Raw genomic sequence first — 27,994 nt, 5'->3', positions numbered from 1 at the left:
GGGATTTGACCACCACCAAGCTCTCCATGAACTGGGGGGATGCCCTGGGTGGTTCCCAGCAAGGCCACCCCAGCTGAGGAATCACTTCAGCCCTTACCATGGGAAAGGAGACAAACCAGAGCTGACACCAGAGAACCAGTGTACACAGGGAAGGTTTATTCTCATCACTAACACCTGGGAAGTGGTTTGGAGGAACAAAGTCATTTTCAGACAGGGAGGAAAAGCAGGTTTTTTTCCTCCCATAAACAAGATAATAGTTGTAAAGAAAATGAAACCACAACAGCTGCTCACACTGAAGTCCACAGGATTTCTCCAGCTCCACCCATGTGCAAAACCAGCTCTTCCCATTAAATATAAGAATAAATTCCTTTGCCCTGGGACTACAGCCAGACCAAACTCTACCAGCAGCCAAAGGAAAAAAAAACTAAAACAAAAGACCCAAACAAAACATATTTTCTCAATAAAAAGCATAAACCACTTCAGTTCTTGCAAGCACTCTGCTTACAGCATCATTCCTGCCCTGCTTCCCCACCCCACACTGTGGGGCTCCAGGGAAAAAGGACCTCAAGACAGCAGCAATACATGTGTGAAAAGGTGACCAGACAGACTGGAAGGGGACACTGGCAGCCACCCACCCACTGGGGAGGGGACACAGCCCTGCTGCAGCCTCCAAGGGACTGAACCCAGGAGCCTCCCCAGAGCCAGCAGCTCCTTTTCAGGACATCTTCCAGCAAAACACTGTGTGGGAAAGGGCCAGGAAGCCCCAGCTCCATGCTGGAAGCAAACCCCTTCCTCAGGAGGGGACAGAGAGGTAGAGCTGAGCTCACTCCTGGCAGCTGAAAGGGTTTCCAAAGAATAAACCCCCAGCCCCATTTGCTATGGCTGTACCATCAAGCACCCAGACAACCACCTAGACCATCCACAGGGCTTACTTTGGATGGGCAACATCCTACAGGCAGGTGAGGCTCCCACCCTGTCCCAAGTGCTGGCACAGTAAGACCAAGTTGAGTGCTGGTGAAAGGACCCACCCAGGACACTGCACCTGAGGGGTCTGCAGGACACAGAGCAGGAGGGAGCTGCTCCCCTCCAGCTCCAGCTGCTCTGGGAGCACAGGGGGAGCCTGACAGGTGGCATAGGGAGAGGACACCAGGAACCAGAGACTAAACATGCTTCACTTGGCTCCCAGTGGACAGGACTCACCTGTGGGTACTCCAGGTGTGGGCTGCCCTCACCCTGGGTTTGGCAGAGCCTCCCAGCCAAAGGCTCCTTCTGCCAACACCCACCTCTGCTCAGGCACATTTTATTCACACAGGAACCATTTTTTTCTCATAAAGTGCAAGAACTTTGCCTCTCACTTACTAGTCAACTAGAAGCGTCGCAGCCCTCACAGGAGGGAGCAGCAGGCAGGTGAGGAACATCCCACATCCAGGAGTTCCCAACACACCAGTCACTCCAGCAGCAGCTCTGGCTCAGCCATGGCCCTGTAGAGCACAAAGCCCATCTCATCGATTTCCTCTTCCAACAGCTCGGAGAACAGGTTGATTTTGGGGTTGAAATAGGAAGGCAGGACCCCTTTCTCCAGGTAGGCCACCAGCTCCTCGAGCACCTGCTGGAACCTGTCGGCAAGGCTTTCCTCTGCCCAGTCTGAGCCAGTGGCACTGAGGTGCAGGATGACGTGGGTCACGGGGCTGCCACCCAGTTTGTGCAGGGTGGGGTGGCTCCTGCAGACACCGTTCAGGATGCGGAGGCAGCGCTGCCGAGCTCCGGAGTCGCCGGCATCCAGCTCCTTCACCTTCGAGACCTCTGCCCTGTAAAAGCTCTCGAGCCAGAGGTTTTCCACCAGGCCCTCAGGAGGGACAGCCAAAAGAACCTTGTCCTCCATTTCCACCACCGGGAAGAGGGTGATGTTCAGCTCGACCTGATCGTGTTTGACTTCCAGCTTCAGCTCCCGGGAGGCCACGAGGGGGTGGATGACACATCCCAGCAGACTGCCAATGGCAGGCCAGTTGATGGAGGCCACCAGCATTTTGTGGAGGGTCTCGTTGAGCACGTTGGAGGAGAGGTACCGGCCCACCATGAACCTGTCCCAGGGGCTGCTCCCACGAGGGAAATACCCCAGATCGACCCTCTTGATCATCCAGTACTGGGGGTTCCTCACCACCGTCTCCTCTCCCGGGATGAGGCTCCAGAGCCCGGCGTCGAGGACCACGGGCAGCATGAGGTTGATGTGGTCGGCTGCCAGGACCTCCAGGCCATCCAGGAGGGCTCCGCTGAGGAAGAGGCGGCCGAAGGGCAGCTCTGGGCACTTGCTCCTCAGGAAGTTCTGCAGCTGGGTGCTGATGCTCCTGGCCAGCTGCGGGACAAGGGACACCTGGATCTCGGGTATGGCCAGCCGGCTGTTGTGGTGGGAGAGGAGCTTCTCCTGCAGCGTGAGGCAGCGCAAGGGGCTGGACTTGACCCGGGGAGCCCCCAGGGGGGCAGAGCAGACTCTGGGATCTGTGAGGAGGGAAGGGAGAAGTCACAGCTCTGAGCAGATCATCTGCAACCCGCAGCAGCAGCTTCTCCTGCGGGTGAGGGGGAGGCACGAGCTGGGTGCCCTGTTCTTAGCCCACCTCCCTGGATCAGACACTGACCTTGTCAAGGGGTCCCACTGAGCTTTGCAGCCATGCAGAGCCCAAAAACCCAACAGTGCCCGGCCTCACCCCCCAGCTAAAGATGAGTGAACCAGGTACAGGATTCTCTGCCAGGGTCTCTACAAGTCTCAGCCCCACTGAGACTGCTCAGGCAGATCCAGCCTATCCCAATCACTGCCTGACCACTCAAGTGAACTTAGAGAATCATAGGATGTCCTGGGCTGGAAGTCACCCACAAGGATCATCCAGTCCAACTCCTGGCCCTGTCCAGACACCACAAGAATCCCACCCTGTCCCTGAGTGTTGTCCAAACACTCCTAGAGCTCTGGCAACCTTGGAGCTGTGCCCACTGCCCTGGGGAGCCTATTCAGTACCTACCACCCTCCAGGGGAAGAACCTTGTCCTGAGATCCAACCTAAACCTGCCCTGACACAGCTCCAGACCATTCCCTTGGGTCCTGTCACTGGTCACCCAAGTGAAGGAATCAGCACTGCCCCTCATGAGGGTCCTGCAAATGATCCTGCTCCAGGTCCAGTATCTCAGGACCTGCCCAGCGCTGAGACAGGGCTCCATCCCACTTGGAAAAAGGCCATCTCTGTAGGCAGATGGACAAGGCAGCCTTTGTCTGCAGCAGCTCCTGAATGCACCTTCCTGTAGGCAGAGCTGACCCAGAAAACGAGGGCAGCCAACTCTGCTGCAGAGGAGACAAACCCCGCCGGCCCCCGCCGTGCCGTGCTGGCTGCGACTCCCGGGGTGTTATCAGAGGTCCTGTTTCCACAGGCATTGCCTAAAAAGGGGCCGTGGCTTGGGAGCCTCCCACAAGGGCAGGCTCCAGTGGGTCGGCTTCCTGGACACTGAGCTAAAAATAACATGGAGCTCCCAGAGTGCTGGGAGCAGAGCAGAGCCAGCACGGAGCACAGCAAGGTGATCTTCCCAGCTGGACGCCCCAAGCCTCACCTGGCACCAGTGGCCGAGCTGGGGAGAGCAGAGGCTCGCTGAGGTCTTCCCTCCTCTGCTTCTTGGGGGGCTTTGGTGTTGTCTTGATCAAGGCCAAGTCCTGCCAGCTCTCCTCCAGGGTCTTCTGCTCAGCTTTGGGATCCTCTTCATCCCGAGGGCTGGTGGCTCGGTCGATCAGCTGGAGGGAAGGAAAACCCACAGGGACAAGTGGTTATCTTTGTCTCCCCCAAATTAGGGGTGACAACAGCCCCTCTGGTGCACATAGAGGGACACAGCCCCACACAGGGCTTCTGCTCGGAAAAACACACAGTTTGGGGGTCCACAAAGGTGCACATCTTTTTCTCATGGGTTTTAAGTGAAAAACAGGTGCTCAAATACGACTTAAGGCCCAGGTGGCTTTCTGGATTGGATACTGTATCCCAGGTGCGTGCTGCTCCAGGCAAACAGAGCAGGGGGCTGTTCATGGCCCCGTGAGGTGGGAATGGGCAGCTCAGTGCTCATGGCACTGCTGCCAGCACGGCTGGCCCTTGTGCCAGGTGCAAGGGACCTGGCTCTAGAACACTCAGCAAGGATTGTGGCACATCCACCCCACCACGCTGGGGACCCGAGCAGCAATCCTGACCCTCCTGCCTCGCTCCAATCCCTGCCCCAGCCTTACCCTCTTGACAGCCAGCGTGGCGATGGCGAGCACGGCCGCGCCGCTCACGCCCAGCACCAGCCTGGCGTTGGCCAGCAGCACATCGAACACACTGCCCAGCCCGTCCAGGACACTGCCCAGCCCGCCGTTCTCCTGCCGCCGGCCCCGCTGCTGCCAGAACGCTGCCATGGCCGCCCTGCGGACAACGAGGGGTCACCCGGGGCTGCGGGACCCCCACCCGCGAGAAGGAGGATTTTTGGGAAGGGGAGGATCCGCCGCCCCGCTTCCCTCCACCCCCGGGGCAAAGGCTCCCGCCGCCGTCGGAACGGCTGGGTGGGGCGGAGGAGCCAAGGGTCACCTCGGGGAAGGCACAGCACGGAAAATGGGAACTCTGGGGAGGGAACAGGCACCTCGGGGAAGGCGCACCAGGGAAAATGGGGACTCTGGGGAGGGAACAGGCACCTCGGGGAAGGGGCACCAGCGAACATGGGCAGCCTGGGGAGGGAAGGGTCACCACGGGAAAGGGTCACCACGGGGAAGGAAGGTGCAGCCCCAGGAACGGGTAATCGGGGGAAGTGACACTTGAGGGACGGAAGGGACACCCCGGGGAAAGCACGCTCATGGCGGGGAAGGGTCACCCGCTCCTCACCCGGCCCTGCCGCAACCGTCCCGGGCGGCGCTGTGGCGGTACCGCGGGCCCCAGGAGGGGCCGGGACGGAGGCACCCCCCCTCCGCTGCCTGAGGGGAGGCGGCCGGGCCGCGGCACCGGCACCTGGACCGGCCCCGGCCCCGGCCCCGGGACCAGACCTGGAGCGGGACCGGGAGCGGGACCGGGAACGGGAACGGGACCGGCCCCCCCGCACTCACCGCGCGCCCCCCGCGCGGCTCCAGCCAATGGGGGCGCGGCTCGCGCGGCCCCGCCCACCCGCGCGCGGAAGTGGCACCCCCGGCCCCGCCCAATCAGCGCGCGCGTCACGGCCGGGGGCGGGGCCTGTCGGGGCGCGGTGCCGCCTCTGGGTCCCCCCGCCCGGCCCTGCCCGGCCCGGCCCTTCCGCCATGGCGGCCACCGGTGTCCTGCCCTTCGTGCGCGGCGTCGACCTCAGCGGCAACGACTTCAAGGTGCGGGGCGGTGGGAGCGCGAACGGGAGCGGGGGCGGCCCAGCCGCAAGGCCCAGCGAGCCCGGGCCGCGCGCGGCGCTGTCAGGCCCAGCCCGCCCCTTCCCTGAGCTGCCGTACCGGGCTGGGTGTCCTGGGGCAGCTCCGGCCCCCGAGGGCACTGCGGGGCCCGGCCATCCCTGACCGCACAGCCTCTGGGGCTGGGCAACCTGCAGACCCTCAGCCAGCAGGTCCCGCAGAGACAGGGGGTCCGGGACCCCTCCCGGTTCCAATCCCATGGGAATGGGCGATTCCAGCCCCATAGTGGTGGGGCATCCCGGGCCCCCAGCTCCTGATCCCGTAGAACTGGGTGGTCCCGACCTCCTCCGAGTCCCAGTCCCGTAGGAGTGGGTGATCACAGCCCGGCAGTTTCCAATTCCATAGGACTGTGTCACCCTATCTCCTAATCCCACAGGACTAGGTGATCCTGGCCCCCCAGCTCCAAATCCCATAGGACTGGACAATCCCAGCTCCCAGTCCCATAGTATGGGACAGTCCCAGTTCCCCAGCCCTCAAAACCATAGTACTGAGTGATTCCAGCTACTAATTCCATAGGACTGGATCATCATGGCCCACAGTCCCATAGGACTGGCCAGTACTGATCCCTGAGCTTCCAAAACCCTAAACTGGGTGATTCCAGCTCCCAGTCTCATAGGACTGGGCAATCCCAGTCCTCCAGCCCCCAGAACCATGATTCCAGCTCCCAGTCCCATAGGACTGGCCAGTACTGATCCCTGAGCTTCCAAAACCCTAAACTGGGTGATTCCAGCTCCCAGTCTCATAGGACTGGGCAATCCCAGTCCTCCAGCCCCCAGAACCATAGTACTGGGTGATTCCAGCTCCCACTCCCATAGGATGGGCAATCCCAACCCCGCAGCTCCCAGTCCCATCGGACTGGGTGATCCCAGCCCCTCCCCAGCTCCTGCTGCCGTAGTACTGGACAATCCCAGCCACACAGGGTCCATCAGACCGAGGGGCCCAGTTCCTGATCCCACGGGCAGGGGCTCTGCTCACCCTCCTCCTCCTCCTCCAGGGCGGATACTTCCCGGAGCATGTCAAGGCGATGACCAGCCTGCGGTGGCTGAAGCTGAACCGCACAGGGCTCTGTTACCTGCCTGAGGAGCTCGCTGCCCTGCAGAAGCTGGTGAGCCCCACGCTTCAGGGGGGAATGGGGCTCTGCTGTCCTGCTGGAGCCATGGGAGCCAACAGGAGCCTGCTCTCTGCCAGCCCTGTGGCTTGTTGGCGGATGCTGCAGTGTCTAATAATAGAGCTGAGCTGGAACGTGTGGTTGAAATCAGATGCAGGAGCTGTCAGGAGTGGGGTTGAAATGGACTGGTTCTTGGTTTCACCTTGTTTTCCTAGAAAACCAGATTAAAAACCATACTCAGATCCTCTGCCCTTTAATAGATGGGGAGAGTGGTGGTTAGTATTGGGAGGATTGAGGGATTTGGGGCTTTTTTCCCCTCTTCCTCTGCTAACATATATAAGGAGCAGGAGCTGGCAGCTGCCTGGCTTTGTTTTTTGGGTGGCTCCACCAGGCCCTTGGTGGAGCCTGTGGCTCAGTTTGCTTTGGTGGTGTCCAGCAGCACCTCAGGAACCTTGATCAGTCGGTGTCAGACAAACTCAACACTTTAAACACTGCCAGGTGCAGGGAATCCCTCCCTGCTGCTCGGAGCAGAGCTCCCCCTGGCCCTGCCACATGCTCAGGGGACACAGTGAGTCTTAAATCTTGTAATTCCACTGACAGTCTGGCAATTCCATGTTTTCCTGAGCAGGCAACAGCCAGGCTGGTGATACCCAGAGGAAAACATTTTCCCAGGGAAATTCCTCCTACCCCACCTACCCTGTGTCTTTCCTCATGTGTTTCCAGATTGTCCAGTGAGAAGCATTGCTTTCTCATTTCCAAGGACTGGGATCTGTTTGCCCAGAGACTGTGTGGGACTGCCACAGTCCGGCTCAGAGGCATCCCAGAGCACCCTGAACCCTGCAGCAGGGCTGGGGTGTCCCAGCCAGGGCTACCCCAGGAAGGAGGGATACAGAGGCAGTGTGGGCACACTGGGGCCAACCAACCAGTTTGAGACTGGGAGCATCCCTGCAGCCCTGTGTGTGTCAGGGGCTCTCCTGGGATGCAGGAACCCCCATGTCCCTGTGGGATCCTGACTGTTGCTCTGAGCAGCCCCAGCTCCTCTCTCTGCTCACAGGGGCTTGTCTGGGGTTTCCCTGCAGGAACATCTCTCTGTGAGTCACAACAGCCTCACCACACTCCATGGAGAGCTCTCTGGCCTGCCCTGCCTCCGGGTGAGTGTCACCCTCCTTCATCAGGTGTCCCCAAGCACCTTTCAGCTCTGGGGATACACAAGGATCATACCTGGCCACCCTGGGGAGCTCCACAGGTGGCTGAATTCCTGCCTCTCTCCCCTTTCCAGGCAATCGTGGCTCGTGCAAACAGCCTGAAGAACTCAGGAGTCCCCGATGACATTTTCCAGCTGGATGACCTCTCAGTGCTGGTGGGTCCAGAGTCTCTTTGGCTGATGCAGGAGCTGCCTCAGACTCCTGGATCCCATTCCTACACCTCAGTGTCCCATTGTGCATCTTGAGAAGCACCAGTCCCAAGCCCATGCCTGAGCTCCAGGGAAGCTGCCTGTGGGCTGGATGACCCTTTAGCAGTGCCTGCTTTAAAGGCTGATCCCATGGCTGGGTTCTCCATATGCTAGTCCAGCTCCTGCTGCTGTGCCCCTGGAGATACCCCTTGGTCATCAGGTTTGGGAGGTGGTGTCTGGTTGAAGAGCAGAGAGTGACACCTGCTTTGTGTTCCCATTTTTCCCAGGATCTGAGCCACAACCAGCTCACAGAGTGTCCCCGGGAGCTGGAGAACGCCAAAAACATGCTGGTCCTCAACCTTGGCCACAACAGGTGGGTCCAGACCAGGGTGACTATCTCCCCCTGGCTATGGCCGCTTCCATCTGTCACCAGGTCCTGCTTTCTACCCCTTCTCGAGGGAGACCTGGGGCTGGTGCAGGTCCCAGGCAGCCCTGCATATCCCAATATTCCCACAGCATCGAGAACATCCCCAACCAGCTCTTCATCAACCTCACGGACTTGCTCTACCTCGACTTGAGCGACAACAAGCTGGAGAGTCTCCCTCCACAGATGAGACGCCTGGTCCACCTCCAGACCCTCATCCTCAACAACAACCCCCTCCTGCACGCACAGCTCCGGTAAGGCCCTGCTTTCCAGACTGGATCCCAGTCTGCTGGGGCTGGGCCAGTGCCTGCTCCCTCCTGAGGCTCTCCCTGCCCTGTGGTCTGCAGGCAGCTCCCAGCAATGACGGCCCTGCAGACCCTCCACCTCCGGAACACCCAGCGCACACAGAGCAACCTGCCCACCAGCCTCGAGGGCCTGGTGAACCTGGCAGGTAGGCCCGGGGCATCCAGCCCCACAAAGCCCTCCAGGGGCTCTCCCAGGCTGGTGTGGGTCTGGCCGGTGGTGTCACCCTGTTGTCTCATCCCCCAGATGTAGACTTGTCCTGCAATGACCTCAGCCGTGTCCCTGAGTGCCTCTACACCCTGGGCAGCCTGCGACGCCTCAACCTCAGCAGCAACCAGATCACAGAGCTGTCCCTCTGCATTGACCAGTGGACCCAGCTGGAGACCCTCAACCTGTCCCGCAACCAGCTCACCTCCTTACCTGTATGTCCCTTTCCATACCTACCATCACCATCCCTGCCCATGCTTCCATGGTTCTCCCTCACCCCCCCTTCTCCTCCTTCCCCAGTCAGCCATCTGTAAGCTCACCAAGCTGAAGAAGATGTACCTGAACTCCAACAAGCTGGACTTTGACGGGATCCCCTCGGGCATAGGCAAGCTCATCAACCTTGAGGAGTTCATGGCAGCCAACAACAACCTGGAGCTCATCCCCGAGAGCCTGTGCAGGTAGAAAACACCCCATGGCTGGATCTGCTCTGTCCCCAAAAGGGGACACAGAGGATGTGTGTTTGACAGAGTGTCACCCTGGCCTGGCCCATCAACAGCATTGCTGTCCCACAGGTGCTCCAAGCTGAGGAAGCTGGTGCTGAACAAGAACCGCCTGGTGACATTGCCAGAGGCCATCCACTTCCTGACGGATGTGGAGGTGAGCACCCAGCACCCCTCTGCCTCAGGCTGGGACCACCACAGCCCCAGTGCCTCCCTGGGATCCCAGGGCTGTAGGGTGGGTGGGTGGAGTGAGGGCAGGGAGGCTTCAGGCACTCTTGCTTGTGGTTCAGCCCAGGCAGGTGGAGGATTCAGGGCTCCCTCCACACCCCCTCACCTCATACGCAGTGCTCCAGAGGTTCCATCCCGTGCCACATCCTCAATGGCCCTGTGAGCAGGTGCTTCAGAGCACTGAGGTCTCGTTCTCCTCCTTGGCAGATCCTGGACGTGCGTGAGAACCCCAACCTGGTGATGCCTCCGAAGCCGGTGGATCGCACCTCGGAGTGGTACAACATCGACTTCTCCCTGCAGAACCAGCTCCGCCTGGCCGGAGCCTCCCCAGCCACCGTCGCAGCTGCTGCGGCCGGTCAGTGTGCAGGGAGGGGAGGGGACAGCCCCTGGGAGAGCCTGGGAGCTGAGCTGTGCTCCATAGGGTGCCCCACAGGTGTCCTGGCTGCCTCTCACCCCGTCCCTGTGTCCCCAGGGAGTGGCACCAAGGACCCACTGGCCCGCAAGATGCGACTCCGGCGGCGCAAGGATTCTGCCCAGGATGACCAGGCCAAGCAGGTGCTGAAGGGGATGTCAGATGTGGCCCAGGAGAAGAACAAGAAGATAGAGGTAGAGTCTTGGGTGGGAGGGGGGGGCCTCAAGGGCATCACGGTGCCCCCGGCCCACTATGGATGCCAGCAGAGGCCCAGTTGTTCCCATCTTGGTGACCTGTCCTTGGCAGGAGAGTGGGGAGGCAAAGGCGCCAGACCTGAAGACACGACGGTGGGACCAGGGCCTGGAGAAGCCACAGCTGGACTACTCAGAGTTCTTCAGCGAGGATGTGGGGCAGCTGCCTGGCCTCTGTGTCTGGCAGATCGAGAACTTTGTGCCCACAGTGGTGGACGACACTTTCCACGGCAAGTTCTACGAGGCCGACTGCTACATTGTGCTCAAGGTACCCAGGGCGGACTGAGGGTTCCCCACACCCCCAACCCGGGACTGCAGCTGTCCCGTCTCACACCCTGTCCTTTCCCAGACCTTCCTGGATGAGAACGGTTCCCTCAACTGGGAGATCTACTACTGGATCGGGCAGGAGGCCACACTGGACAAGAAGGCCTGTTCCGCCATCCACGCTGTCAACCTCCGTAACTACCTGGGGGCCGAGTGCCGATGCATCCGGGAGGAAATGGGGGATGAGAGTGAAGAGTTCCTCCATGTGAGGGCAGCCCCTGGCTCCCCTGTAGCCCCCAGCCCCTCTTCTCCCACCCTCACCCCATCTCTGCCCCCAGGTCTTTGACAATGACATCTCCTACATCGAGGGTGGCACAGCCAGCGGCTTCTTTACTGTTGAGGACACACAATATGTCACCAGGTACTGCTGGGGACAGGGGTGGGGGGAGTGTGGGGCAGGCAGTGCCCCATGTCCCACCATGGCTGTCCTGCTCCCAGGCTGTACCGTGTCTATGGGAAGAAGAATGTCAAGCTGGAGCCAGTGGCACTGAAAGGGACATCGCTGGACCCCCGGTGAGTGGCCAGGGGACATGGGCTGCCCCCTGCAGAATGTGCAGCACGGTCCACCTGAGACATTGTGGCTGCAGCTCTGGGGTGAAAATGGGCCACACCAGCACCTTCCTACAAGTTATGTGGGTCCAAACCCCACTTGGCAGCTGTGGTGCCCTGCAGGGACCCCCAGGATGAGGAGAACACTTGATGCACCCCACTCTCCCCTGACTCCTCTCACCTGTCTCCACCAGGTTTGTCTTCCTCCTGGACCACGGCCTGAACCTCATCGTGTGGCGTGGGAAGCAGGCCACGCTGAGCAGCACCACCAAGGCCAGGTAGGGCTAGTGAGGGGGTTGGGGGTGTGGGGAGCCCACCTGCCATCTCACCTGCTCCCACTGCAGGCTCTTTGCCGAGAAGATCAACAAGAATGAGCGGAAGGGCAAGGCAGAGATCACATTGCTCACCCAGGGTGAGGAGACCCCTGAATTCTGGGAGGCACTGGGGGGGCAGCCTGAGGAGATCCGGCCCTGTGTCCCTGATGACTTCCAGCCCCACAAGCCCAAGCTGTACAAGGTGGGGAGATGTGTCTGTTGGGCTGTGGGCACTGGTGGGGTCCTGCAGCCCCCCCTCACCTGTGTCCCTGTCCCCTCTGCAGGTCGGCCTTGGTCTGGGCTACCTGGAGCTGCCCCAGATCAACTATAAGCTCTCAGTGGAGCACAAGAAGAGGCTGAAGGCTGATCTGATGCCAGAGATGCGCCTGGTAGGATGGGGCGGGGAGGTTCTCCCAGTCTGACTAGCGAGACTGGTTTCATGCCCCCTCTGCCTCCAGCTGTGCCCTGGGAGAGGCAGGTTTGGCCACCAGTGCCCTGGTGGGGGATGCTCTGCTCTTCCCAGCTGTCTGTCAGGAGCAGGCTGGCTGTTTTCCAGGAAATGCCTGACCCTCTCTTCCCTGTGATGCCCTCAGCTGCAGAGCCTGCTGGACACCAAGAGCGTGTACATCCTGGACTGCTGGTCCGATGTCTTCATCTGGATCGGGAGGAAGTCGTCGCGGCTGGTGCGGGCGGCGGCGCTGAAGCTGAGCCAGGAGCTGTGCACCATGTTGCACCGGCCCAAGCATGCCATGGTCACCAGGAACCTTGAGGGTACCGAGTGTCAGGTAGGGCACAGACTTCGTGGTGGTGTGTTGGCTGCCAGAGAGGGTGCTGTGGCCCATGGTGCATTTTCTGCTTCCCAGTTTACACCTTGAACATCTGGAGGTGTTCCAGAAATTACTGGATGGGGCACTCGGTGCTCTGGCCTGGCTGGCAGGGTGGTGATCAGTCAAAGATGGGACTTGATGATCTTGGAGGTCTTTTCCAACTTTAATGATTCTGTGGTTTAGGTGTTCAAGTCCAAGTTCAAGAACTGGGATGATGTCCTGCGCGTGGATTACACTCGGAATGCCGAGACGGTGCTGCAGGACGGTGGCCTGGCTGGCAAGGTCCGGAAGGACGCCGAGAAGAAGGACCAGATGAAGGCCGACCTCACAGCACTTTTCCTGCCCCGGCAGCCCCCCATGCCCCTCAGCGAGGTAGGGCTCAGGATCCCCATGAGTACCCCCCGGCACAGGCCAGGTACTGTTGGAGGGGCTGGAGGCTGATGGAGCACTTGGGGTCCCAGGCGGAGCAGCTGATGGAGGAGTGGAACGAGGACCTGGATGGCATGGAGGGCTTCGTGCTGGAGGGCAAGAAATTCGCTCGCCTGCCTGAGGAGGAGTTTGGCCACTTCCACACCCACGACTGCTACGTCTTCCTGTGCAGGTGACACCCAGCTCTTGCCCTCTTGGGCTGCTGGACCACCTTGTCCCCCACCTCCCTGCCCAGCCCCACAGGCTGCTCCATCCCTCACACCACTCCCTGCTCCTGCCCTCAGGTACTGGGTGCCAGTGGAGTATGAGGAGGATGAGGAGAAGAAGAAAAAGGGTGAAGGCAAAGGGGAGGAGGAGGGAGAGGAAGAGGAGGAGGAGAAGCAGCCTGAGGAAGACTTCCAGTGCATCGTCTACTTCTGGCAGGGCCGGGAGGCCTCCAACATGGGCTGGCTCACCTTCACCTTCAGCCTCCAGAAGAAGTTTGAGAGTCTCTTCCCTGGCAAGCTGGAGGTGACACAGCTGGGGTGGTGACATAAGTCCTCTGAGGCTGAGGGCAGGGGACAGCAACAGAGATGGGGGCTGGCAGGGGGGTGCAGCTGGGACCTGGGGCTGTGTTTGGGGGATCCCTGTGGCCCTGCTGACACACCCCTCTGTCCAGGTGGTGCGTATGACCCAGCAGCAGGAGAACCCCAAGTTCCTCTCACACTTCAAGAGAAGGTTTGTGATCCACCGGGGCAAGCGGAAGGACCGGGCCAGCCCTCCCCAGCCCAGCCTCTACCACATCCGCACCAACGGCGGGGCCCTCTGCACCAGGTGATGCTCCAGGGGCTGCTCTGGGCCAGGCAGCACCCACAGGTGCCAGGGTCCAGGTGGGATACCTGCCAGTGGGCATAGCTGCCAGGTCTCCTGCTGACTTGTGCCTTGGGGTCTCCTTCTCCAGGTGCATCCAGATCAACACGGACGCTGGTCTGCTCAACTCTGAGTTCTGCTTCATCCTCAAGGTACTGTTCCTGGCTGAGCATCCTCGGGGATAGGTGGGTGCCCTCCTGCCCCCTGAGCAGCCCCGACTCTGCTCCCCAGGTGCCCTTTGAGAGCACAGATAACCAGGGCATTGTCTACACATGGGTGGGCCGGGCGGCCGACCCCGACGAGGCCAAGCTGGCTGAGGACATCATGAACCACATGTTTGATGACTCCTACAGCAAACAGGTGAGTGGGGCTCAGCACCAGCTTACCTGAGTGACAGTGACCACCCAGGTCACCCTCAGTCCTGTCCCTGCTCTTGCAGGTCATCAACGAGGGAGAAGAGCCTGAAAACTTCTTCTGGGTGGGCATTGGGAGCCAGAAGCCCTACGATGAAGATGCCGACTACATGAAGCACTCCCGGCTCTTCAGGTGGGCACTGTCCCAGGGAGGGCTGCTCCAATCTGCTGATTCCCTTCCTCCCACAGTGCCCAGGCTCTCAGCTCTGTTCATTGCTTGGGAACCAGCCAGCCAAAACAGAGCTGCTCCTTCACGTCCCTTCTCTCTGCACAAGCAAAGTCCTAGCAAACTCATGCCTGATGCTGTCCCCTTCTGGCTCTCCCCCCAGGTGCTCCAATGAGAAGGGTTATTTCTCTGTGTCAGAAAAGTGCTCGGATTTCTGCCAGGATGACCTGGCTGATGATGACATCATGTTGCTGGACAACGGACGGGAGGTGAGCTGAGGGCAGGGGGCTGTCCTGGGTCTGGATCTTCCAGTGGCTCCATGTGCTGAGCCTGACTGCTGGTCCTTCCCACAGGTCTACATGTGGGTGGGCACCCAGACCAGCCAGGTGGAGATCAAGCTGAGCCTCAAAGCGTGCCAGGTAAGGCCTCCCTCTGGCTTGGGGGTGTAGGAGGAAGGATTTGGGCACGTTGATCTCCCCTGGAGGCACTGATCCGGGTGGTGCAGAGCTCCTGAGCCAGGGAATGCCAGCCCTGGCAGTGGGCAAGGGCTGGGGAGCCCCATGGCTGTGCTCTGCCCCAGGTCTACATCCAGCACATGCGCTCCAAGGACCCCACACATCCCCGCAAGCTCCGGCTGGTGCGGAAAGGCAACGAGCCCTGGCCCTTCACCCGCTGCTTCCACGCCTGGAGTGTCTTCCGCAAGCCTCCTGCCTAAGGACTGGGGCAGCCGGTGCTCTGGCTACAGTGCCCCTGGCACAGCCAGATCCCGGCACCCTGCACCGCCACACACGCCTGCTCCCAGCCAGGCTCGGCTTGGAGCTGCTTCCCCCTGAGCCGGGGACAGTGGGGAGCACTGGGGCCACCCTCCTGTCCCCACCTTCTCCTGGCACAGGGTGGCTTCCCTTCCTGGGGAGCCTCTGTTACACCCTGCTTGGGGATGCTGCTGCCCCAAACCAGTGCCGAGCTCCCCCTGCAACTGGGGGGGGCAGGAGTGATTCCCAGTTTGGGTGGGAGGACGCTTTGCTAAGGAAAACGGGGGGAGCAAGGGGCTCTCAGCCCTGGGCCTTACAGCTGGGGGATGTACAGCTGTCCTGGGGGATGGAACCCTGGCAGGCATCACCCCATCAGGATCATATCAATAAAGGCTGCACTTCTCACCCCAGGCTCTGTCTCACTCCCAGGTGGGGGTCCCCCCCACCCTGATCCTGCCCCTCCGCAGCTCAGGGGAACCCCAGCACTCACCTGGCTCCAAGGCTCCCCAAACACCTGCAGCCTGGACAGTTGATATTAAATGCTTTATTTTCAATATTAAAAACCAGTATTTTTAATAACTAAACAATGCTAAATTCATCTTACCAAAAAAAAAAAAAAGGATGAGGTGGGGGGGTTCTACCAGGGACGCTACAGCCCCAGCCTTGGCCGGCAGCGACGGAGCCCGACCCCCCCAGCCACACACGTACCGCAAGAGAGCCCGTGGGGGGCCATACCGGCCCTAGATCCCCCCAGGAGAGGGGCAGGGGCCAGGCTGAGCCCCATGGGGACAGCCACCACAGGCCAGGGGACAGAGCCATGTCACCCCAGGCTCCCTGGAGGACGAGGCCAGGCTCAGAGCCCAGGGGTGATTTGGCACAGTGAGACCCCCAGGGTGAGGCAGCCCAGCCTGGGGCAGGAGGGGGCTGGGGCAGCCCCATTTGCCCCCCCACCCAGCACCAACATGGACCAGGAGCAGGAGCCGATGTGTATTCCCACAGCGTGATCCCATCCCAAACCCACCCATGGCAGGAATTAGTGTCAGAAAGGAGCAGCAGGCACAGAGCCCAACCTGGAGAATAGCCCTTGGAGAAGCCACTAAGAGAAAAAGGCCACCTGTGACCCCCCACTGTGCCCCATCCTGGGCTGCTCAAGGCCTCCAGTGCCCACCTGGGAGGCAGGGGGTCCCCGCTGGGCTCCCCTGGGAAGGGAACAGTCCCTGTTCGGCAGCCAGAGCCACCTGGCTGGCAGGGGACGGGGCTGTAAACTGCAGGGAGCTGGGCATGTAAACACAGACCAGGGTATGGGGGGGCTGTGCCCAGGGGCTCCCAGCCCCCCACCTCCCCAGGGAACCAAAACTGGGGGATAAGGGGGATCCACGAGCCCCAGCTCTCCCCGTGGAGCCAGGGAAGCAGCAGCATCCCCCAGGAAGGGGGCTCTGGAGTAGGGGACAGTGACACTCGACCGTGTAAAAAAAAGAAAAATATCTTCCCCGGGAAGAGTTTGTGCCCCACGGGCCCGGCTCGGGGGCCCGGGGGGTGCAGGGCCGGCAGCCGGGCAGGAAGGTGTGGGGGGAACGTGCCGGGGCCGGGTCGCGCCGGCGCGGTGTTAGAGAGGAGGCGAGTCTACGTTACATGGGGAGGGGGCGCAGGGGGTCCAGTCGAGTCGCGCATCCCGGGAATCCGAGCACTGAGATGGGTCACAGAGGCTGGCGGTGCCTGCAGGGACACAGCCCCTGAGATGGGGACCTGGAGGGACCCAGGACACACATATCCCCCCTGCTTCCTGCCCTCTACAAGCTCCAGGGACCACAGCTCCATCCTCCTGTGAAGGATGGGCATGCCAGAGCCATGGTGTTGGGATCCCCACTCCAAACCACACTCCCACCCCAGGGACCAGCCCCTCACAGACCTCACTTGATGAGGATCCCCGTGGGCCGGGTCTCATCCTCACTGGCATTCCTCAAGTTCCGCTCCGCTTCCTCCGACGACCTGGGGCAGAGCAGAGTCAGAAGTGGCTGGGGGCACCATGGCGGTCCCTATACACTGGTTACCCCTATTCCCACCCCACTCACGCCAGGAAATCCTTCACTTCCTCCACAGTGATGTCCCCGGTGGTGTCCAGCGGGTTCTCCAGGCTGCTGTTGGGGGAGTCGATGGGGCCGGGCGAGAAGGCAGCTGGGTGCTCCTCAGGCGACCCTGGGAAGCGATGAGGATGGGAGGGATTGGAGGCAGTCAGGACATGGAGCTGGCTCCAGAGCAGAGCCCACGGACAGGGTGACCACTCACGGTCGCTGTCAGAGGGTGAGTGCTGGCCCTCGGGGCTGCGTGGGATGTGGGTGCCGTTCGCCTGTGGCAGCTTCGGCGTCGCCATCAAGCTGTTGCTGGAAGGAAAGGGAGAAGTTACATCCAGAGCCCGTGCCAATGGGGTGGATGTACAGGGCTGCTGCCACAGTGAAGCCACCCACACCCCCAGGGCATGTCCCACCTGAGGCAGGAGGTGTCCTGGAGCCGGGTCACCTCCAGCCGGCACAGTGGCTCCGTCACGTTCCTGGCGCTCAGCGAGAAGCGCTCGAACTCAGACGGCGAAATTAGGTAGAAACCTAGAGGGGACAGAAAGGAGCCTCAGAGGGCAATGAAGAGGACAATGTCCCATCAACATGGGATGTCACCTGATGCCCTCACCTTGGCCATGCTTGGTGAAGACACAGGAGGCGATGCCGCTGATGTCCTCCTTGCGGATGCAGCCATAGTGGACCTGGGGCCGCAGGCTGGGCACGGTGAAGATGTGGATGTCCCCCAGGTTGGTGAGACAGGCCAGGCAGTTCTCCAGCCGTTCCTCAGAGCCAGTGCTGGCCAGGCTCACCAGGGCCACCTTCCGCACCCGGCAGCCCTCGTGCGCCGTCAGCTTGAACTTGGTCTTGGCACTCACTTTGGGCAGCGTGAAGACCTGGGACAGAGTGAGGAGCCAGATGTCAGAGGAACAGAAACCTCCGGGATTTTGGGGGGCACCTTAGCCATTGGCAAAGGGCAGCACCTTCCCCTTGGATCCACTACTGTGAGGACAGGCATAGGAGGACTCCCAGACCTGGCTGGTCACCCTCCAGCCCTGTCCCTGCACAATGGGAACATAGGATGCATTGTATCCCATCGTTTCCACAGCAAGACAACCCCACGCTCACCTTGAACTGCTCCTCAGAAGAGATGAGCATGGAGTGGCTGCCCTGCATGTCAGGGGCCTTGGCAAGGTCCCGAGACACCTCGTAGGGCTCTGGCAGGGGGTTCCCCCGCCCATCCAGCACCGCAATGGCCACCACCGGCGCCCGGTGCATCAGCTGGATCTCCTTCCCCAGCACTGCCTCCACCGCCCGCTCCGAGAACTTCTCCTGTGATGGCACCTCCAGGGCGTAGGCGAACACCGACCCAGAGTTGGTCCCTGCCCACATTGTGGGGCCGTGGTGGGCGGCTGCAGGGGTGGGAGCAGTGTCAGAGCCCCCTCCCCACAGCATGGCACCAGCCAGACCCAGCTCAGGGGCTTTTCTCAGGGAGGAAGGGGTGGTCTCACCATCACGGAGGAAGGTGTCAGCGAAGTAGAGGCACCGCACGACCCCCGAGAGCGAGTCATCGGCTGAGCGAGGCTCAATCCGCCGCTGCACCGGCGTCATCTCCACCTCAGGGGGCCCCGCCTGCTCCGCCAGCTGCGCATTGGCCTCCTGCACCTGGGGACAGGGACACAGGGTCAGTCCCTGCCCAGAGGGGACACAGAGCTACAGTGGTGGCTCCCATTCCCTGCCCACCTTGCTGGAGGGGCTGCTGGCGTTGAGCCTCTTCTTGCCGGAGACGCGGCTCTTGCGGATGCGGCGGAAGGACTGGCGCAGGGACTTCTTGAGGGACTTCACGCGGGACAGGGGCCCCTCCATGGCCAGCGAGTCGTTGGGGTGCAGGGTACACCTGTGGGCAGCAATGCCACTCAGTGCCCAGACCCCACCACGTCACTCCCCTGCACTGAGATCCCCCATACCTGGCCAGCACAGGGTTGCGCCGGTAATAGTCAAAGAGTCCGAAGCCGTGGCTGGTGCCAAAGGCCACGAGGTTCCACTCAGAGTGGAGGGTGACAGCGGTGACGGCAGCGGGGGGGACACACTGCACCAGCACGCTGGGCTGGAAGCCGGGGGCGAAGGGCAGGGGGCCATTCCGGGGGGCCAGTCGGTCGTGCCCCTTCCAGGTGAAGCCCTCACGGTCCTGTAGCAGGTCCACTGTGGCCACACTGACTGCATGCTCTGACTTCTCATCACTCAGCTCCATCACCAGCACCTGCAGGGACAAGCACAGATGTAGCAAGGACACACTCCGGACAGCCACCTTGCAGCAGGCCAGGGGCTAAACCCTGTGGGTAGGAACCCCTTAGGGACAGCCAAGGGGGTCTGCAGGGTCTGTAGCCCTCTCCATGCTGTGGGTCCCCAAACAGGGAGCCAAGAGGTGCCTGGCAGCCCCTGCTCTGCTGTCCCTGCCCTACCTGCCCTGCTGTGCCTGCCACCACCATCTTGGCTGTGTACTTGCAGAGCGCGATCTTCTGCACGCCCAGGCGTGGATCGTCGCTGTAGGGATCAAAGCAGCCCACCTGCGGGAGGGGACAGGTGAAGGGGGAGTGGCACCCTCCACACAGCTGTGGAGTGACCCCTCGCTGCACCCCCACAGCCTCCCAGCAGCTGTGGCACACGGGCCGCTCCGGGCATCACGCCCAGGAAAGGTCTGTCCCCACAAACCCCCCGACTCTCCCCCCACCACCAGGGCGGACCCACGGGACAGGGCACACCGAACAAACGTCCCTTGTGTCCCCACGGTGCGTCACACGGCAGCTGTGCCCTGAGCTGGGGGACACGTCCCCGGGGCGCAGTCGGGATGGCTCCAGCAGGTGCAACCCCACGTGCCCCCCTCTGTGCTTGCCCCTCGAGGCCTGACAGAGCCAGAGGGGTGCTGGGGTCCCTTGTCAGTGCCCCCCAACCCTGAGGAACTCACCTTGCGGAATGGCGGCCACTCCTCTTCGCCCGCCTGGTTGAGGCTGTCGTTGTGCTCACAGTCTGTCTGAAAGATGCTGGCAGTGCCCAGCTTGTAGAGGGGCTTCAGGGAGACCCCCGAGGCATCCCAGAACCGCACCGTGCCGTCCTCGTGCCTGGGCGGGGGGGCCCTGTCAGCACGGGGCCCCGACATCTGCCCGGCTAAACAAGAGCTGCCTGTGTGCTGGCAGCCACTGTGCCAGAGGGGGGGACAACGGGGGACAGCACAGCGGGTGACACGCTCATGCCCAGCCATCAAGCTGAACAAGGAGGGGCAGCCCACCCAGCAAGAGTGGCTGGACCTCACCACCATCCCATCCCAGTCACCCACTGCAGGAAGGGGTGAGGATGTGTGTTCCCTCCCATTTTGGGTTTCCCAGGCTGCCAGGCCACTCACCCAGTGAGGAGAAGCCCCCTCTGTGTGGGCTCCTGAGCCAGGTTCTTCCCCCCATCAATGGGCCAAGCCTGGAGGGAGGGATGGAGAAGGAATGGAAGGAGGAAGGGATGGAGCCCACCAGCCCATCCTTGTGGGCTCTGGGGTCCCCCCACCCACCACCCCCATCACTGACCGCAGAGGACTGCCGGGGGCTCTGCTGCTCGCCCACACTGACGATCCTCTCCCAGAGCTTGAGGGGCACGTTGGAGACGTGGCAGGAGCAGGTGATGGCGGAGGAGTGGAGGGGTGCCAGGTACGGGGCAGGGATGGTGGGCCAGCCCGGCGTTTGGAGGTCAATGGCCACCAGCTCCTCCTCCACCAGCACCACAAGGGCTCGGGGGTTCTCGAAGCCTGGGGAGGGGGCAGATGGCTGCTGCAAGGGGGGACCCCCACACCATCATCCACTCCCTCAGGTGGCCCTGGCTGGACGTACCTCCCTCGGGCACTTCTGCGCTCTGCACGGTGAAGAAGTCGATGACACGGGAGGTGAAGTCGAGGGTGGCCAGGCTCTGTCCCTGCAGCACAGTCACACAGTGCCGGTCACCGTAGCTGGCCCGCGGCATCCCCCCGCTGAAGATGATGAAGGGGTTCCTGGGGAGGATGAAGCAGCTTCCATCAGACCCTGGACCCCCTGGTGCCCCCTGTGCCCACCTCCAGCCCACCCACATACCCTGACTCGCAGGTGCGCCAGAGGATTTTGCTGATGGCTTTGCAAGGGAATGGACCTGAAAGGAAGACACCGACACTGTGGTTGTGGCACTGGGATGGGGGTGGTGGTGTCAGATCCCAACCCCAGAGCCCCCCAGGCTCCTATCCCATACCATAGGGGATGGTGGACATGACGGGCTGCTGGGTCCTCTGGCTGCTGCCACTCACCGCCCACACCATGTACCCGCCATCACTGTGGGAGCTGACAATGCTCTTCCCGCTCTGCTCCCAGGCCAGGCTCTCCAGCTGCTGCAGGAGCACATGGTGGGCTCAGCACCCAGACAGGGACACACACACAAGGCTACAGCCCTGCCAGTCCCCTGCCAGCCCTGATACCTGGTTCCCCAGGAAGAGGTGCTGGACAGTGCGTGTGCTCTGCTCCCAGAGGACCACCAGCCCTCGGCTGTACCCGATGAGGAGCTGGCTGCCGTCACGTGGGTGCTCCTGGATGGATTCCACCGGCCCCAGCGCCTTCCCACAGCGGTAGTCATCAGGGACACTGTTGGGGGACACACACAGGGAGTCAGGGGGGACTGGGGGTGGTGGGGAGGGGACACGGGGCCTGCAGGGCTCTCACCTCTGCAGGATCTCATCCGGGAAGAGGGTTTTGTCCTCCAGCAGCGTCAGGGTGGGCAGGGTGAGGAAGTACACGGCACCACCCTCAGTGCCCAGGCAGACCACCGTGCTGGCAGACACTGGCAGGACCACTGTCACCCGTGTGATGCCAGGGGAGCAGCTGGAGGAGAGGTTTGGGGCCTGCATCAGCACTATGCTGGGTCTCGGGGAGTGGTGGAGAAACCCCAAACCTCCTCTGCCCAATCCCTGCATCCCCATTCCCCCCAGGAGGACAGGGACAGCCTCGGTGCTGACAGCAATTAGAGCCATTAATCACCCTCAGGCCCTGCCAGCCCCTATAAAAAGCCCAGGGCTGCACTGCACCCCCCACAGCATCCCAGCCAGGATCGGAGGAGGATCCTGGTGGAGAAAACACCACCACTGAGGGGACCTTGGCCGCTGTCCCGCCGGAGCAGGGTGGCTGCTCCCACGCGCCGTTCCCAGCCGGCAGTGGTATCGCTCCAGCCGCAGCCCCACGGGGGAGCACCCGGACACCCCCCCAGGCAAGTACTTAGCGCTGCCGGACCCTGGGCGTCCCGGGAGGCCGAAGCTGCGGGTCTCTTCCAGGTGGGAGCAGCCCTCCTTCTGGCAGACCTCCCACAGGTGCAGCGTGTTGTCATCCAGCAGCGAGAGGAGCCAGCCCTGGGGGTGAAGGGGTAAGAGTGGGATGTGTGGGGGGCACTGGGGCTGCTGCCAGGCCCCCCCGCCCAGGTCACCCACGTACCTGGCCAGGGAGGAAGTGCAACTGGGTGACAGTGGCCGTCTCCTTGTGCAGTCCTGTGAGCTCCACGCCCGGTGCGCCATATCTGGGGGGGCCGTCAAAGAAATAACGAGGGTAGAGGCCCCCCACCCCCAATAAACTCCAGGACCCTCCAGATTACCCCGGGTCACAGTTCTGTCTGCAGATGACAGTTTAGCCTCCTGTCCCTGGGAGAGCCAGGGCAGAGCATCCCTGGCTGTGCCCCATGTCAGAGCCAGACTTGGCACCATTGTCCTCAGCTGGGATCCACCAAGCACCTCCAACTGCAACCGGAACACCCTGGGTCAGACTGGGACCAACCAAGAATCCCTGACTGGGATGCTCTGGGTCAGGTTGGGATCCACCAAGCACCTCCGACTGCAACCAGGATGCCTTGAGTGAGGCTGTGGCCGACACAGGGCCGGGGTGGGTGTGTGAGAGATGCCGGGAGCCCCGGCACACACCGGCAGCGGGGCGGGGTTCGGCATGCGCCGGCACAGCCTCACTCACCCAACTGGTCCCGGCTCCTTCGGCGACGCCGCTCGGCAGGAACCGGGGCAGGACCGGCACAGCAGCTCCAGCACCACACAGAGCACCCCGGCCTGGCATCCCTGACACCCCCAGGCCCAGCCAGCTGTCCCCTCGGCCCAGTGTCACTGGTGCTCAGCACAGCCACGTCTGGGCACACCGTGTGCGGGAGGTCCTTGCTCACAGCCACCTCCCGGTGCTCTTGGCACAGGGAACCAGCCCATCGGCTCTGCCCGGCCGGACAGGCAGGAGCTGTCTGGCAGTGCTGGGCACAGCCAAGCCGGCAGAGCCAGGCGGGAGCTGTGGAGTTCTGGGGAGAGCAGACAGGCAGATGTGTGAGGTGGAGCATGGAGGGGCTTTGGGCACTACATGGAGGGGGGATGCCACCCATCCTTGCTCATCCTGGGATCTTTCCTCACCAAAAATGGTGCCATAAGCCAAGAGCCCTTGGGCAAGTAGCACAGGAACACCAGTGGCACCAGTGGAAACTCAGCTACCACAGGAGACCCCCAGTCTCTGGCAGCCCCTCAATGCTGGACTCCCCCTGAAACCAAACCCATCCAGCCCGGCCAGGGAGCACACAGGGGTGCCCCTACTAACCAGTAACACCAGTCAGGCCAGCTTCAGGTGCTGCCTCGCCCGGCCACGGCTTCCCCAGCACCACCAACCTCCAGAAGCATCTTTTTGGTGGCAGCCTAAGCCGGGCCAGATGGGCACAGGGTGCAGGACCACACCGGGTACCACCCCAGAAACTATCCCTGCAGAGGATGCTTGGGGGCACCGCAGCCCCCGCAGGGCATCCCCGCGGTGCTGGAGGGGCTCAGCCGGGACCAGCACCCGCAGGCGGGCGGGCGAGCGGGGCGGCCGGCGACGTCGCGGCCGGGCTGGCACCCGGGCGGCCCCGGCAGAACAAAACACGCCATCTTTGTGCTCAGGAGGCCGCGAGCCGTCGGCCTGGGGGAGGGGGAGCGCGGCGGCCCCCCCGCACCCCGACCCCGACCCCGCTGGGGCGCAGCCGCCCCCGCGCCCCCACCCCGCATTCCTGCGGCGCAGGGGCCCCCCGAGCATGGGCTGCATCCAGCCCTGGCCGCCCGCCAGCAGCCCTCTGAAGTCTCCCTGCAGGCTGCCGGCAACAAAGCCCGGCCGGCATCTCCCGCTTCGGCCCCCCACCCGGGACCGGGCGCAGCGCCCACCACAGCCCCTCACCCCGGCGCCGGGCTGGCCAGAGCCCCCCCTGGCCACCACCGAGGGCTGCGTGGATGAGCCCACAATGCGCATGAGCTGCCCGGGATGTGGGGGTGACACCACGAAGGACCCCCACTTGGGATGCCACCCAGGACAGCCAAGCCCCTTTATCTCCCCTGGATGTCTTGGGTGAGGTGGGGGTTTCCTCCAGCCTCCCCTTCCCTGCCAGGCCCAGCTGCAGCACAGCTGGATGGAGGGATGGACGGATGGACGCCAGCAGAGCAAGAGCTGCCGGATGGGCCAGAAGCAGCACAGCCACGTCTCCAAGTGTTCCTCAGGATGCAGGGAGCCAGAGGAGTCCAGGGAGCTCGGGGGGTCCTTACCTCCTGCTCACGCGGGGGAAAAGGATACAGCTTGACGGCTCCCGCCTTGGTGCCGATGGCCATCACGCGCAGGACGGGGTCATAGGCCAGGGCGCTGGGCTGGCTGGGGAAGCCATGCTCCACTGTCTGCCACGGGGACAGGCAGGTCAGAGCGGGATCCCCCCACCACTGACACCACCAGCCCGGGCACAGCCCCCTCTACCCCCCGTGGCTCTGATCCTGCACCAGCCTGAACATCACACCTACAACGGGGGATCACTGTCTTGTCCTCCACTGCCGTCAATGGGGGCCTTGGGGAGCGGACACATCTCTCAATCACTCCTCACCCCATTCCCACTCAGCACCCCAAAACCCAACCCAGGAGCTACACTGAGGGCCAGGGTAGGTCTGAGCTTGCACAAACCACCCCAACACCCACTAGAGCTTTGGGGATAGGACCCCCCTGTTCTAAATCCCCTTCCCAAAGCAGGGACAGCCCAGGAGGCATGAGCGGGACCTCCACCCCGACATCCCCGGGGGTCCCCCATGCCGGGCGGCAGAACCAGGCGAGCGGGACCCGCCAGCGCCCAGGACATCCCCGCAGGAGCCGCGTGCCGCCCGCGGGCACCTTCCCAAGGAAGTCCCGGCCGGCAATGGCGTGCCTGGGCTCGCTGGCCGGGGAGGGGCTGCCCTGGCAGCGGGGGGACGCGGGGGGCACCCGCCGCTCCGGCCCCGAGGGGACCGCAGCGCTCCCGGGAGCAGCGCGGCTGAGCAGCCACGGCGCGATCAGACGATACGGAGGCCGCCGGAGCCAGACTGGCCGGATCCTGACCTGCTCCCTTTGTCTGGGGCATCCGAGAGGCGCAGCGGGGCGGCTTTTCACACCCGCCGGCGGCAGCCACCGCCACCCCAGCTCCTGCTCCCCTCCCAAGGGACACCCTCAGGAGCGTGACGATGTCCCCAGCCATCCATGTGGGTCCCAGCCCACCGGAGGGGTGAGGCAGTGGATGCCCGTGGGTGCTGGTCCCTGTGACAGCCCCACGCAGGGTCACTTGGAATCCCCCTGGGATGCACACTGGGCTGGAGGAAGGAGCTGGGACAGCAGCAGCGCAGGGAGCCAGTGATGCTTTAGGCCGGGGTTCAACATGATGACACCGGCAAAGGCTCCCCAAAAAGCACTGTCCCGGCTCCCCAGCACCCCCAGTCCCAGAGGGGGGCCCGGCTCAGCCCCCTGCCCGCAGCCCTCCCCCTGCCCGCAGCGGGGCCGCATCCGGCAGGCTGTGCTGGCCGGCCAAGGCGAGCTCCCGGCCAAATTACAGCAAATCCCAGGCAGATCTGGAGCTCGGGAGGAAAAACAACCGTTAATGGGAGGCAGGTGGGCAGACCCAGCACCGGGACAGCCAGAGCGGGGCTCTCCACAGCCCCCCCAGGACATCCCACCGGCACGGACCCCCCAGGTGCCCGCTCGGGCCGTGGGACGGCGCTTCCCAAAAACAAGGGAGCTCCAGCTGGGCTGAGCCCTGCACCCCAGCCGGACCCCGCCGGGGGGAAGGTCAGGGCTGTGCTGGGCAGTGGGTCCTGGCTCTGACTCCACCCCACAGCAAACCCCGACACATCCCAGTCTGGACCCACCGTGGGACAACCCGGGGGTCCCTCTGGTGCGCAGCAACATCCCCAGTGTGAGTTGGGCAAGTACCCAATGCCAGTGCCAGGATGTGCCAAAGGATGGACAGACAATTTGGACCACTGCCGGTGGTCTCCTGCCCCTCAGAGCCAGGGCAGGAGGGTGGTCCCAACACCACGGGGCTCTCGGGGTGGGGTGCAGGGAGTCCCAGGAGGGCACAGCCCAATGTCCCGATGGAAAGGTCCCCAACCCCAGGGCTCACAGGGTCCCTCCCGGGTTGTTTGCAGCTTGGGGGTCTCCCCCGCCCCGACTGAGGAGGCCGAGTAGGAAACCTCGCCAATTCCCAGACTCTGAGCCCCAGACACACAATTTGGGGTGCGAGCGGACCGAGCCCCAGGGGCACCACCACAGCCCTTCTTTTTGGAAGGAATGGGGTGAGGGGCTGAGCCCCGCACAGGGGGAGCAGCCAGGGATGACCCAGGGCCAGACAGGGCAGGGGACCAGGGGACACCCCGACACGCCGGTGAGCGAGGCCTGGGAGAAGCCACGGGACGGGGAGTGCGCGAACCGGGACGCTCCCGGAGGAGCTGGGGACGAGGATGTGCCGCCGACGAGGGGGTCGCATCCTGCCCCGGGGTCGCAGCGCAGCCCCCCGGGGGGGCACCCCGGGCTCCCGGTAGCCACTCCCAGGGGCGCATCCTCACGCAGCCCCGTGGCCGCCGGGGGTGACCCCTCCGCGGGGACCGGGGGGTCCCGGTGCGCGGCTGCCCCGGGGAGTCCCGCCGGTGCCGGGGGGCGGTGCCCCGCACGCCGCTCGCCTCCCCGCGGGCAGCAGCATCCCGCCGGCGGGTCCCGCAGCCCCGCGCCACCGGAGCACTGCCCGCACGCCGCACCCCGCCCGCTGCCTCCCGCTACCTCCCGGTGCCTCCCGGGGGTCGCCGCCCCCTCGGCACCCCCCGCCGCCCCCTCAGCTCGCCCCGGGCGCACCTTGCTGAAGGCGAAGAGGTCGTGGCGGAGGCGGTCGCGGTGCGGGTCGGCGCCCTGCCGCCGGAACCGAAACTTCATCATGGTGGGGCCGGCGGCGGCGGCGGCGGCGCGGTACCGGGCGGGGCGGGCGCGGCCGGCGGTGGCGGGGCGGCGGTGGCGGTGTCCGGGCGGGGCGGGGCCGGCAGGGATCCCGGTGCCGGTGCGGGGTCTCGGTCCCGGTCCCGATCCCGGTGCGCGATCCCGGTCCCGGTGCGCGCGCCCGCCGAGCCCGGGCAGGCACCGCCGCGGCGGGGGCGTGGCGGGGGGCCGTGACTGACAGCTCCGCCCGCCAATCGCAGCGCGGCAACGCGCGCCGCGCGACTCGGCCCCGCCCACCCCCGCCGCGCGTGCGCCGCCGCGGTGCACGATGGGAGTTGTAGTTCCCTTCCCCGCTCGCCCCACTCCTCGCCCTCTCTGCGCTTTATTTATTTATATTGGGCGGGGGGGTTTAGCTTTTCATTTCTTCTTTTCCCCTCCGCGCGGGACACGGGGGGTACCGCCAGCGCGGTGATCGTGGCCACAGAGCCCCCACGGGCGCGGGGTGCCTTGGGTTTGGGGTCGCGGGGTTGCCCCACAGCCATGGGGCGCACCAGCCAACATGGCGGCGCCCCGGCCTGGAGCATCCTGAGCATCCCCAAAGCAACATTCCAGCCTCATTCCTGCCCGGCCACTCACTGTTCCCACCGCGGCACCGGGAATGCCGTTCCCACTGCCCCCAGGTGCGAGGGGGCCCGGCCTGCCCCGGGCCCGGCCCTGGGGTGAGTCACGCCGGGCAGGGCAAGGCCGCCGCTCCCTGCTGACTAACCCGGCCGGGACATGCGGGGCTGGGCCGGGACAGCCCCGGGGC

At 63.4% G+C, this 27,994-nt stretch overlaps 3 protein-coding genes across 6 annotated transcripts; 1 reads left to right on the top strand and 2 right to left on the bottom strand.

The window, feature by feature from the left end:
- Positions 1-134: 134 nt before the first annotated feature.
- Positions 135-5,146, bottom strand: MIEF2 (mitochondrial elongation factor 2). 2 transcript variants are annotated; one of them, XM_071570919.1, is made up of 4 exons: positions 5,095-5,146; positions 4,249-4,423; positions 3,591-3,768; positions 135-2,496 (listed from the first exon to the last, which is right to left on the bottom strand). In XM_071570919.1, the coding sequence occupies exons 2-4, from the start codon at positions 4,414-4,416 to the stop codon at positions 1,448-1,450; spliced, it is 1,395 nt and encodes a 464-aa protein (XP_071427020.1). In that variant the 5' UTR covers positions 4,417-4,423; positions 5,095-5,146; the 3' UTR covers positions 135-1,447. The 2 variants fall into 2 exon arrangements, with proteins under 2 accessions (XP_071427020.1, XP_071427019.1); XM_071570918.1 differs by lacking the exon at positions 5,095-5,146 and adding an exon at positions 4,877-5,080.
- A 65-nt stretch (positions 5,147-5,211) lies between these two features.
- FLII (FLII actin remodeling protein) lies at positions 5,212-15,448 on the top strand. Its single transcript, XM_071570733.1, has 30 exons — positions 5,212-5,346; positions 6,416-6,526; positions 7,609-7,680; positions 7,809-7,889; positions 8,210-8,295; positions 8,439-8,600; positions 8,694-8,797; positions 8,896-9,071; positions 9,157-9,314; positions 9,429-9,513; positions 9,792-9,939; positions 10,057-10,190; positions 10,303-10,515; positions 10,597-10,776; positions 10,850-10,932; positions 11,010-11,084; positions 11,315-11,398; positions 11,465-11,636; positions 11,719-11,823; positions 12,028-12,219; positions 12,445-12,633; positions 12,723-12,862; positions 12,975-13,200; positions 13,349-13,503; positions 13,631-13,691; positions 13,771-13,899; positions 13,979-14,085; positions 14,282-14,387; positions 14,472-14,537; positions 14,699-15,448. Exons 1-30 carry the CDS (start codon positions 5,284-5,286, stop codon positions 14,831-14,833), a joined length of 3,798 nt encoding a protein of 1,265 aa, XP_071426834.1. The 5' UTR covers positions 5,212-5,283; the 3' UTR covers positions 14,834-15,448.
- LLGL1 (LLGL scribble cell polarity complex component 1) lies at positions 15,399-27,300 on the bottom strand. 3 transcript variants are annotated; one of them, XM_071570735.1, is made up of 23 exons: positions 27,109-27,300; positions 24,547-24,644; positions 22,408-22,489; positions 22,195-22,325; positions 21,646-21,804; positions 21,405-21,567; positions 21,182-21,317; positions 21,031-21,085; positions 20,794-20,951; positions 20,494-20,711; positions 20,322-20,389; positions 19,887-20,040; positions 19,384-19,488; positions 18,889-19,181; positions 18,665-18,818; positions 18,433-18,586; positions 18,050-18,333; positions 17,553-17,817; positions 17,356-17,470; positions 17,157-17,251; positions 16,943-17,066; positions 16,780-16,859; positions 15,399-16,616 (listed from the first exon to the last, which is right to left on the bottom strand). In XM_071570735.1, exons 1-22 carry the CDS (start codon positions 27,187-27,189, stop codon positions 16,781-16,783), a joined length of 3,171 nt encoding a protein of 1,056 aa, XP_071426836.1. In that variant the 5' UTR covers positions 27,190-27,300; the 3' UTR covers positions 15,399-16,616; position 16,780. The 3 variants fall into 3 exon arrangements, with proteins under 3 accessions (XP_071426836.1, XP_071426835.1, XP_071426838.1); XM_071570734.1 differs by having other exon boundaries at positions 15,399-16,586; XM_071570737.1 differs by having other exon boundaries at positions 15,399-16,586; positions 22,210-22,325.
- Positions 27,301-27,994: the final 694 nt, after the last annotated feature.

The sequence above is a fragment of the Pithys albifrons genome, chromosome 16 (genome assembly GCF_047495875.1).
Source record: "Pithys albifrons albifrons isolate INPA30051 chromosome 16, PitAlb_v1, whole genome shotgun sequence".
Classification (NCBI taxonomy): Eukaryota; Metazoa; Chordata; class Aves; order Passeriformes; family Thamnophilidae; genus Pithys; species Pithys albifrons.
This window is presented reverse-complemented; position numbering and strand designations above follow the sequence as displayed.

What these genes read in the sequence shown, in the direction of transcription:
- MIEF2 (XM_071570919.1), bottom strand. Translation starts at nt 4,416, where the DNA reads ATGGCAGCGTTCTGGCAGCAGCGGGGCCGGCGGCAGGAGAACGGCGGG. An exon ending in CCACGCTGGCTGTCAAGAGG is followed by an intron (nt 3,769 to 4,248) that starts GTAAGGCTGGGG and finishes CCTTCCCTCCAG; the next exon opens with CTGATCGACCGAGCCACCAG. An exon ending in AGCTCGGCCACTGGTGCCAG is followed by an intron (nt 2,497 to 3,590) that starts GTGAGGCTTGGG and finishes CCCTCCTCACAG; the next exon opens with ATCCCAGAGTCTGCTCTGCC.
- FLII (XM_071570733.1), top strand. Translation starts at nt 5,284, where the DNA reads ATGGCGGCCACCGGTGTCCTGCCCTTCGTGCGCGGCGTCGACCTCAGC. An exon ending in GGCGGGGCCCTCTGCACCAG is followed by an intron (nt 13,504 to 13,630) that starts GTGATGCTCCAG and finishes CTCCTTCTCCAG; the next exon opens with GTGCATCCAGATCAACACGG. An exon ending in AAGCACTCCCGGCTCTTCAG is followed by an intron (nt 14,086 to 14,281) that starts GTGGGCACTGTC and finishes CTCTCCCCCCAG; the next exon opens with GTGCTCCAATGAGAAGGGTT.
- LLGL1 (XM_071570735.1), bottom strand. Translation starts at nt 27,189, where the DNA reads ATGATGAAGTTTCGGTTCCGGCGGCAGGGCGCCGACCCGCACCGCGAC. An exon ending in ACCTCTTCGCCTTCAGCAAG is followed by an intron (nt 24,645 to 27,108) that starts GTGCGCCCGGGG and finishes TCCCCGTGGCAG; the next exon opens with ACAGTGGAGCATGGCTTCCC. An exon ending in ACCTCTTCCTGGGGAACCAG is followed by an intron (nt 21,318 to 21,404) that starts GTATCAGGGCTG and finishes GTGCTCCTGCAG; the next exon opens with CAGCTGGAGAGCCTGGCCTG.